The sequence below is a fragment of the Ciona intestinalis genome, unplaced genomic scaffold, assembly GCF_000224145.3.
Source record: "Ciona intestinalis unplaced genomic scaffold, KH HT000099.2, whole genome shotgun sequence".
NCBI lineage: Eukaryota > Metazoa > Chordata > Ascidiacea > Phlebobranchia > Cionidae > Ciona > Ciona intestinalis.
Window position 1 is genome coordinate 82503 of NW_004190421.2, and position 10070 is coordinate 92572.

A 10070-nucleotide genomic window follows, 5' to 3' on the forward strand; every position below is an offset into this window, starting at 1 on the left:
AAAAATAATGGAATATTTTACAGGCAGACCAAAACTCAAGCATTCGCTTTTTAAATGTAAATATTTAAAATTAATGCAATGCCGGTGCCAAATACATTAAATATATATAATTGTGTAACATAAATAACCCAAACATTGCCAAAAATGAGCAAATATATCGGTTTCACTTGTGAAGTTCAACGATGTTTGAGCGGGGAAACTTGTGGGAAACAAGATGGCGGCCTTGTCCTTACTTGCTGATATCTATATGTTCTTTGGGTGTACAGGGTTTATAACCATTGACGTTGCCCCGCCATTTTCCAACCTACAAAGTTACATACGTGGTAACTCGTAAGCGGGCACGAGGTGTATGAAACAGAACACCCGTGTTATAACGACTGTCATTGCCCCGCCATGCCAGGATGAATATATTTGATATTATCTGATTCACATTATGACATCACAGAGACCGATTGTCTTCGGATCCATCTGAATATGACATCAAACGAAGATCATCCAAGCGCGTCTTAACCAAAGGTGATTGTTTAATTATGGAAGTGGTTTAGTTTATTTCTATCTCAGAGGTAGCGGGTTCAAGGCCCTGATACTGTTGTGGGCATGTTTGTCGTTGGACCAGATATTTAAGCTTTGTGATTGTTTATTATAAGTGTGAAAGAGATCTTCTGGCAATTGTTAGTATATGTTGTTGCTGCCAGGTGTGTTATAAATGTTAAAAGTTATATTTATTATATTTCTATTGTTAATTAACCTTTGACCCCCAGATACCCTTCAATCCAGCAGTCCTTATATGGAGTGGTACAAACGCCATTATTTGAAACCATCGTGTTGCCATCTTTTCATTAAGCACATTCTATGTGCCATAAACATCATATTTCTTATCGTAAGTTATATATTATTTTTATGTAAAATTTAAATACAAATTTTGTAATGTTTTTTTACTTTTAGATTTAAAAAATTTCTTTAAAATTTTGTTTTTGATCAGTTTTTTATATTTTAATTAAACTGAGTTGGTTTTTATTCTTCTTCAATTGAGATTTAAACAATTCGATAAAATTTTGGATTGGATATTATATTTGGTTGACTTAAATTTTAAATTGAAAAAATATTGTATTCTTTTCCATTTTAACTAAAATAAAAGCATTTTTATATTTTTTTTTCATCAACCAAATTTATTTTAGGTCGGTTTATGTTTGGTTGGCTTGGGGTTATGGGGGTTCATTAGCCTTTTGACCTCAAGTAACCCCAAGACATGGAAGTTGTTCATATTTGACCCAATGTTCATTGTTCTAATTGTTGGCGTCATAATGACAGTTGTGACGAGTTTGGCAATCGTGGGGATCATGAAGGACAGTGTTTGTGTCATAAAGTAAGTTGTGATGTCATCAAGTAAGTTGTGATGTCATCAAGTAAGTTGTGATGTCATAAAGTAAGTTGTGATGCGGAGTAGTTCAATATAATACGTACATATTCCACATATAATGGCATCAAACCTTTATTTAAACAGAATCTTTAAATACAAAATCAATCTTAAATATGAATGTCAAGGTTACAATTATCGAGTATAGGCTCATTATAGCAGATGTTTCATCAAGTCTACTCAGTCTTTTACAAGCACTGATGATGCCAACAGTTTTAATTATGATGTCATAATACACAGGTGTTACATCACAATGCTGATTATCTTGTGCATTCTTTTTATTGCTGGTGGGATCGCCTTCTGGATATTGAGGCCACAAGTTTCACAATTCGTAAGTTTGTGTTCAATATATTTTGTTCTTTACCTATATAGATGAAAAAAAATATCTTTTTCTATTTACATTTATATTATATCGTAGGATTTAACAGCCATGTTTTATTTGACACTTTAGTAGTTTTTACACGTTGCATGTTTTAAACTTTTAGCGACTGTTGTTTTGTTGCTAATTCCCTTCTCTTCATTGTTTAAATTAATTTGATTTTCACTATTGTATTCACGAAGATAAATAAACATATTTGTATAATTTGATAAATACCCGAATCATAACAACTGTCGTTACCCCCGCATGCGAGGATAGACAATTCAGACAACATCATTATCTTTGCCAATATTTTTCTAAATTTGGTCCAAATTGTCAGCTTACATCCATTTGGTAATCCTTTAGCTGGTGGCCACCTGAAATTTTGGTTTCAAAATACTCTATAGGCTTCACTGATACCCATTGTCTAATTTTTTTGGGAAAAAGTCGGGCGTTCGTGTCGAAAATTGATTTTTAAAATGTGTGGCAACATGCTTATAGTTAATGTTGACTTATAACTAGCGCACACATTACAATGTAATACCTCCCCCCCCTGCAGACGACAACTTCGTTATCCTCGCTGATATCAACGTACAACTCGACCAACCGGAAAGCCTCGTCCTTCGTGGTTGACCGACTTCAAACAATGCTCCTTTGTTGCGGATCCGTTAATTACACGGATTGGAACCGGAACAGGTGAGCCATCTTGTCGGGGCAAGTTGGGTCATGTTTCTGCATGGGTGGGGTCCTTGGGTTTAATACATAGTTGCCCCATTACCCCAACACCCTGTTTATATACAATGTGACCATCCTGGCTTCCTGGATCAAATTACTAGAACGAACCATTGTTTATAAAAATGCTTCAATAAATACAAGGTATCTATTACTTGTGTCCGGCACAGAGGTTGAGGGTTCAAGGCTCGACGCTGCTACCATTATGGGCGTATGTGTGATTGGACAAGAGACTTAACGGCATTTGCTTCAACCCAGTGGTCACTAATGGGTTGCTTAAATTGTTGGCCATAGAGTAAAATACCCACCCACAAAGTAACATACGTGGTAACTTGTACAAGTTACATCCCTATCTACAAAGCTTACCATCAAGGTTTGTTACATTACCCACTTACAACTTCCAATACATTACAGAGACTATGATTGCAGGAATCCAATCAACTGCTCTCTACCCCCATCTTGCTGTGATGACAACCAGGTATAGAAATAATATAAAATATAATAATTCCCCAATCGTGGATAAATATTTCTATTAATGTATTAATTATTTCACTAATTGACAAACAATATTTCCGCAACAAAAACACAAATTAGTTAAAACCTCCGACTTTACATTGAGATTGAACCTTGCTTTAAACTTTCTTTTGTTCAATATTTTTTTGTCTTAAAGTTTTAACAAAAAAAAACTTTTTTTCAGGATGTTTGCCTTGGAAGTGGTGGTAAGTATGACATCATAAACCTTATTGTGTTTATAGAATATTTAACAATGAGTATCATTATGACATCACAGGTCGACCTGGATGTATTGAATCTATGACATCATGGATAAAGAACAATACCCCGTTGTTGGTTGGTGTATGGGCGGGTCTCATTGTCGGTTTCTTTATCTTTCAGTTTGTTGCCGTTCATTTTCATGTAAGAATGTCCTGGCTTGTGTATTTAAGTTGGTGTGTATGGGGTATAACACGGGTGTTCTGTTTCATACACCTCGTGCCCGCTTACAAGTTACCACGTATGTAATTTATTTATCCTCCGGTGGCGGGGAAACAACAGTTGTTATAACATGGGTGTTCTGTTTTATACACCTTGTGCCCGCTTATAAGTTACCAGGTTTGTAATTTTGTAGGTGATTGTTTTAATGCACAGCTTGTAGCTTACAATTTAGACAACCCATTAGTGACCACTGGGTTGGAGCAGTTGTCATACCCGTGATTGAATGAATCCCACTCATGTATCCGTAGCATTGTAGCAATATATGTTTAACAGCCGCGTATTTATTCCCAAGCACACAACATAACATCTACGTTTCTAGATTCGCGAAATAACTTTCCACCGAGCGCTGCGCGAGAAGATTGCTTCGTATGAGGCCGGTGATGGTGACATCACAGATACCTCATTGTCATCGAGCGAATCAGAAGACGAGGACGATGGTCGTCAACGGCGACGAAAACGACGGAGCTATCGCGTCAATTCCGGATTTGTTGACGATTAAAAAAAAATTTATTAGTTTTTTTTTTAAATCTGCCTTTGCTATTTTGAACTTGACTTTTGTGTTTGTAAATAGTGGTGATGTCATAATGCTGTTTATTATTCACAATGGAAGATATATATGACAATGTACCATTTATGACATCATAGTAGCATTAATGACATCATGAATACTGCTAAAATATTGTCGACTGCAGAAAATTTACAAATAAACTACGGCTAGATGTGAATATTGCGACAATGATTCGGAAAACTAACTGGCAACACTGGTAATAGTTAAACATAATGGATACTTGGCGAGGATCAATTACAGAGATATAAGCAGTGATGCGCAATCAAAATACCTTGGCAAAAACCATCGGTCACAAAATTATTCCACAGCAAAAATAAAAAGTACGTTAAATTATTTGTATAACAAAGGTCACCGAATATAAAATTAAACAAATTACTTTTTTTCCTCCCCTGCAGTAAAAGCATTCACTCCAAGAAACTTCTTGTAATAACTTGGTAAGGTCGGCCGACCACGTGGGGCTGTATGGGGGGTAAAGTGAGTGGTTATTTCATGTATGGCGCAACTTGTACCCACAAGGCACCTATTTACCACGTATTCTAACTTTGTAGATGGTTGTTTTTCTGTTTGGCTGACAATTTAGACAACTCAATAATGCACGGGGTTGAAGTAATTGCTGTAAAGTGTCTTGCATAAGAACACATACGCCAACAATGGTAGCAGCGACGAGCCTTGAATCAGTAATTAATAATTTATTTTTCTCCAACCCAGTGGTCACTAATAGGTTTTCCAAATTGTCAGCCATACATAAAAAATCACCCACAAAGCTACATTCGTGGCAACGAGGTGTATGAAACAGAACACCCTTGTTATAACGACATATAAAACACACAACTTACACCCACACATAACAATAAACACAAACCTGGTTGTTCGTTTGTCGTTTCTTTGTTTGGTTTTTGCTTATTCCTCTTAATTTCACCATCGTTGGATAACTCGATGCCGGTTGTTGGGGCAACTTCAATGTCTTTATGGGTGGTCTGCACCAGTTTGTGTGAGGATAAATATAATATACTCGACAGTAAGCATGAGGTAAATATAAATTTTAAACATTGGCAGAACAAACCATATCGCTCCATGCTGCCACCTAGCGATGGTTAATCCTTAAGAAGGTGGCTGCAGTGAGCTATGGAGTTAAACACCATAAAAATAGTAATTTAAATTAATTTGGTGTATTAACATAATATGTGAACAGCATGATAGTAAATTAGTTGCCATTTTGTGCCAAAAATAACAAAGTAAAAAATGCATGTTAGCTATAAGTTTTGGACACATAATGGTTTGCCTCATTATTGAATGTGCAATTATATATATGGTAAATCTACTCTGATGAAGCAACCAATTTACTATCATGATTTTCACATTATGTTAATACATTAAACTAGTTTTTTTTAAAGTCTGGCTGATAATTTGAACAACCCATAAGTGACCACTGGGTTGGAGAAATTGCCAGTAAGTGTCTTGCCCAAGGACAAATACGCCCACAATGGTGGCAACGTCGAGCCTTGAACCCATTACCTCTTAGTTAGAGCCAGGCATGCTATCCACTGTGCCACAACATTAGATGAATATATGGGGGTGTAGAGAAATATCTACACCAACTCGATAAGTTTAAAAGAGATAACAATACCAACTCTCCACTAGTTATTAAGGAATAAAAGTAATCTCCCATTTGTGGGATGTTGGTCACTTACATTGGTATTCTTTGGTACGAACACTAGTGATCCCGGGTGCCACGTGTTTCTATCTGTTAATAATAAGGAGGGTTACAGTGACTTTTTTACAGTTTACCAAGCAAACTTTGGCCTTGACCCCCAATTGGGTGCCTTACCCATACGGAACCAAAATACACAGAATTAACAACAGTGGTGGACAGGTAGTGGGTCTGAGATATCGGCAAAAGTGTGGCACAGATTGTAAAAGGACTGAACACCTTATCTTACTTTAATAAAAGTGGACAAATAATGCTCGGACAACTTAATATATAGTAGGGTGGGGGAAAATGGGACACCTTTAACATAGAATATCCAAATATCCTGATTGTGTTTTAAACAACTAACAACAGTCTATGAGAGACGTGAGGATACGGTTTTATAATTCTTTGAATTTTCTTTGTTTATTACCAAATGGGGCGAGAAAATAGAATGAAAAGGTGTCCCATCTTCCCCCACCCTACTATATATTTAAAAAAAATATTTTTTTTTAAATTACTTTGACTTTTTATTTTCTTTTTTAAGGCAAAAGGCATACCGTTATAAAACATGAACTCATTTCACATAAAAGTGCTTGGTACAGTTAAACAAACATAATATACCATATATGTATAATTTGTATATTTGAAAATTACTTTGACTTTTTTCTTTCTTTTTCTGTGAGTTTCTCATTCTTCTTATTTGGGCGTGTAGTTTTTCGATTTCGATCGCTGTTTTGTCAGTTTCGGTGAGTGGGCTCTCCTGCGCCATCGTGTGGTGGTTAGTTATAACAGGAATCAAGAGAAAAATTTTTAACTTTGTTTAAAATTAAACCTTGTATATATTGTTGCCAACATGCAGGCTAAATTGGTCGTGGAATTTGTATTTAATTGATTATGTTTTGTTTTTTTAATGTTTGTAAATATTAAAACATGAATGAATGAATGAATGTAACTTACTTTATCCTCGCATGGCGGGGCAACAACAGTCGTTATCTCACAAGTGTTCTGATTCATACACCTCGAGCCCGCTTACAAGTTACCACGTATGTAACTTATTTATCCTCGCATGGCGGGGCAACGACAGTCGTTATAACACGGCTGTTCTGTTTCATACACCTCGTGCCCGCTTACAAGTTACCACATATGTAACTTATTTATCCTCGCATGGTGGGCAACGACAGTTGTTATAACACAAGTGTTCTGATTCATACACCTCGTGCCCGCTTACAAGTTACCGCGTATGTAACTTATAAATGTTGTCAGGCATATTATAAATTTGAAGTTTAAACCCAATGTTTTAATAAATGATGAAATTTTGATAAAACTTATCGCAAATTATTTAAAATTAAACATTCGGTGTGAAAGAGATCTTCTGGCAATTGTTTTATATGGAATTCTAAACGCAGGCATTTCCTTGGGCAAGATACTTAACGGCAAACCATGATGGTGTCTCACTATAAAGAAATCTTCTGATATTTTTTGTTTGTGAACTTAAAGGATTTGCTTGCCACATATAGCGCGACATCCACAATGATAACAGCGTCGAGCCTTGAACCCATAACCTCTGGGTTAGGGCAGACATGCTAACCACTATGAACGTACACCACAATGGTGGCAACACTGATTAAATCTCGTTAAAACTAAATTACCTGTTTAGGGAAGGTATTTGCGTTGCGATCAAGTTTAGCTGACTCATCGATATTCTGCTGAATCGTTGTGATGCTCCCACCATTAGAGGGCAGTGAAACGCTCTCGTATTCAAGATCATCCAACTAAACATAGAAATCAAATAAGAAAAAAATAAATTTTGGTTTCTATGTCACATTAGGAAATCAGGGCACCTTACTGATAACACTACCGACTTAATATTAAAAAAAAAATATTTCAAAAAATATTTGTTTTTTACCTTTGTTCCATTTCCCATAACAGGGAATTCCCCATCCAACAAAAACAATGGGGGTGGGGGAAATTCTTCTTGTTGCGATTCTTCTTGTTGCGATTCTTCTTGTTGCGATTCTTCTTGTTGCGATTTTTCTTGTTGTAATTCTTCTTGTTGCGATTTTTCTTGTTGTAATTCTTCTTGTTGTACGTTTTGTTCTGTTTCTTTTTCTATTAAGGCAATTTCTATTTTATGTTCTTCTTGCTTATTTTCTTTTTGTTTTTCTTCTTGTTGTTTTTCTTCTTGTAGTTTTTCTTCTTGTTGTTTTTCTTCTTGTTGTTTTTCTTCTTGTTGTTTTTCTTCTTGTAGTTTTTCTTCTTGTACATTATCTTTCTGTTTTTCATATTTCTACAAAACAAACGAAATTTAAAAAAAATAACAAAAACAAACAAAGAAATCACCATTTCTTCCAACATCAAATATTCCTTTCCCTCCTTTATGACGTCACTGTAGATTGACGGGTCTATGACATCATCATCGGTGATTATGATGTCATCATCATCAACAATGAGTACGTCCGGTTTATGTTTCTGTAATTTCTATGAAGTTAATCAACCATAACAACGAAGTTAACGGGTCGGGGCAACTTTTGTGATGAATAAAACATGAAACATTGATGTTGTATCATATATAGGATTTAGCGTTTATGTTTCAACTTTAGTTAGACAACCCCTTAAAAACCTCCTAAGAAGCTGAACACAAGGTATTCTATACGGACGAGGTGCTTGTCGGTGGCCTGGAACCAGAGTTGTCCGATTACCCCAACACCCCCTGTTGTATATATTTGTCCCATCATACCTGTCTCACTGGTTTGTGTGGAACCCCTTCCCCGTTCACGTGATTCAAATCATCATGAGTTTCATCATCACGTGAACCATCACGATCATGATCTACAAACACAAGGTTAGCAACCTCCCACAAACCTCAGGCTCGCTCATATTTACCAACGCTTGTAAGGCTGATGTCATGTAACTCGATGATGTCATCAAGTTCATCTATGATGTCATCAGGATCAATTATGACATCATTAACTTCCTTTATGACATCACCACCTTCATTTGTGACATCATCAGTTTGTTTTGTGACATCATCATTTTCCTTTGTGACATCATCATTTTCTTTTATGCCATCATCACCTTTCTTTGTGACATCATCATTTTCTTTTGTGACATCACCAGTTTCTTTTGTGACACCATCATTTTCTTTTGTGACATCATCATTTTCTTTTGTGACATCATCATTTTCTTTTGTGACATCACCAGTATCTTTTGTGACATCATCATTTTCTTTTGTGACGTCACCAGTATCTTTTGTGACGTCACCAGTTTTCTTTATGACATCATCAGGTACCTTGGTGTGCATCGTCGGTTTGATCGGAGCTCGACGCTTTGTTACCTCTGTGTGATGTCATAATGTGATTAATATAAAAAAATTACAACTTTCATATTTGCTGGTTTATGAAATTATTTAATTAATTAATTATATTGAAATATTTTCACCAGCAACACTTCATCAGGGTTTGACAAATAAAAAGACAAAGTCTAAAAAAAGCCGACGAATGTTGGAATTAGATAATAAGTATCGGAAACACTATATATATTTATGCCTGGTGCTGATTGTAACACAATATTTATACTGACATTGTGTTTGTTCATATAACATTATGACATCATAATTACACCATTGTTGTTTAATTAGTTTGCAAACAATCAATAATAAAACTAGTTGTGATGTCATAATGCTTGCTTAGTGATGTCATAATACAAACACAATCTACATATTAAGCTTCTGGAACAGTTTAATTGTGATGTCACAGACATTCCATTATATTAACGATAGCAGTTTGATTGTTTATCTTTGTTTCGTAACAATGGCTGAAATATGTCAAGTGTTTGAAGTGGTTTCCTTATATGGTAACGTGGTAAAAATGTACATGGTGTTTAGATGGTTGTAAATACACCATCATATACATGGTGTTTAGATGGTTGTAAATACACCATCATATATACATGGTGTTTAGATGGTTGTAAATACAAATGTACATGGTGTTTAGATGGTTGTAAATACACCATCATATACATGGTGTTTAGATGGTTGTAAATACACCATCATATATACATGGTGTTTAGATGGTTGTAAATACACCATCATATACATGGTGTTTAGATGGTTGTAAATACACCATCATATATACATGGTGTTTAGATGGTTGTAAATACACCATCATATATACATGGTGTTTAGATGGTTGTAAATACACCAACATATATACATGGTGTTTAGATGGGTTGTAAACACACCATCATATACATGGTGTTTAGATGGTTGTAAATACACCATCATATACATGGTGTTTAGATGGTTGTAAATACA

The 10070-nt window shown here is 35.4% G+C and overlaps 2 protein-coding genes across 6 annotated transcripts in view; one reads left to right on the plus strand and one right to left on the minus strand.

Annotated features, from left to right (window-relative positions):
- LOC100178305 (titin-like) overlaps positions 1–4225 on the plus strand; it is a 16828-nt gene extending 12603 nt beyond the window's left edge. For all 3 annotated transcript variants that reach the window (XM_026838614.1, XM_026838615.1, XM_026838616.1), the window contains 9 exons: positions 446–516; positions 762–880; positions 1179–1366; positions 1658–1748; positions 2335–2471; positions 2922–2985; positions 3205–3226; positions 3298–3422; positions 3820–4225. In XM_026838614.1, the coding sequence (XP_026694415.1) occupies positions 446–516; positions 762–880; positions 1179–1366; positions 1658–1748; positions 2335–2471; positions 2922–2985; positions 3205–3226; positions 3298–3422; positions 3820–3999 (997 nt within the window). In that variant the 3' untranslated portion in view covers positions 4000–4225. The remainder of the gene's footprint in view (positions 1–445; positions 517–761; positions 881–1178; positions 1367–1657; positions 1749–2334; positions 2472–2921; positions 2986–3204; positions 3227–3297; positions 3423–3819) is intronic.
- Positions 4075–9117, minus strand: LOC100180670 (SUN domain-containing protein 2-like). Of its 3 annotated transcripts, none has more exons than XM_026838617.1 (9): positions 8642–9116; positions 8496–8587; positions 8099–8236; positions 7665–8045; positions 7408–7530; positions 6413–6518; positions 5760–5812; positions 4931–5045; positions 4075–4526 (listed from the first exon to the last, which is right to left on the minus strand). In XM_026838617.1, exons 1-9 carry the CDS (start codon positions 9057–9059, stop codon positions 4441–4443), a joined length of 1512 nt encoding a protein of 503 aa, XP_026694418.1. In that variant the 5' UTR covers positions 9060–9116; the 3' UTR covers positions 4075–4440. The 3 variants fall into 3 exon arrangements, with proteins under 3 accessions (XP_026694418.1, XP_018671279.2, XP_026694419.1); XM_018815734.2 differs by having other exon boundaries at positions 8099–8227; positions 8642–9115; XM_026838618.1 differs by lacking the exon at positions 4075–4526 and adding an exon at positions 4547–4681 and having other exon boundaries at positions 8642–9117.
- Between the last annotated feature and the right edge of the window lie 953 nt (positions 9118–10070).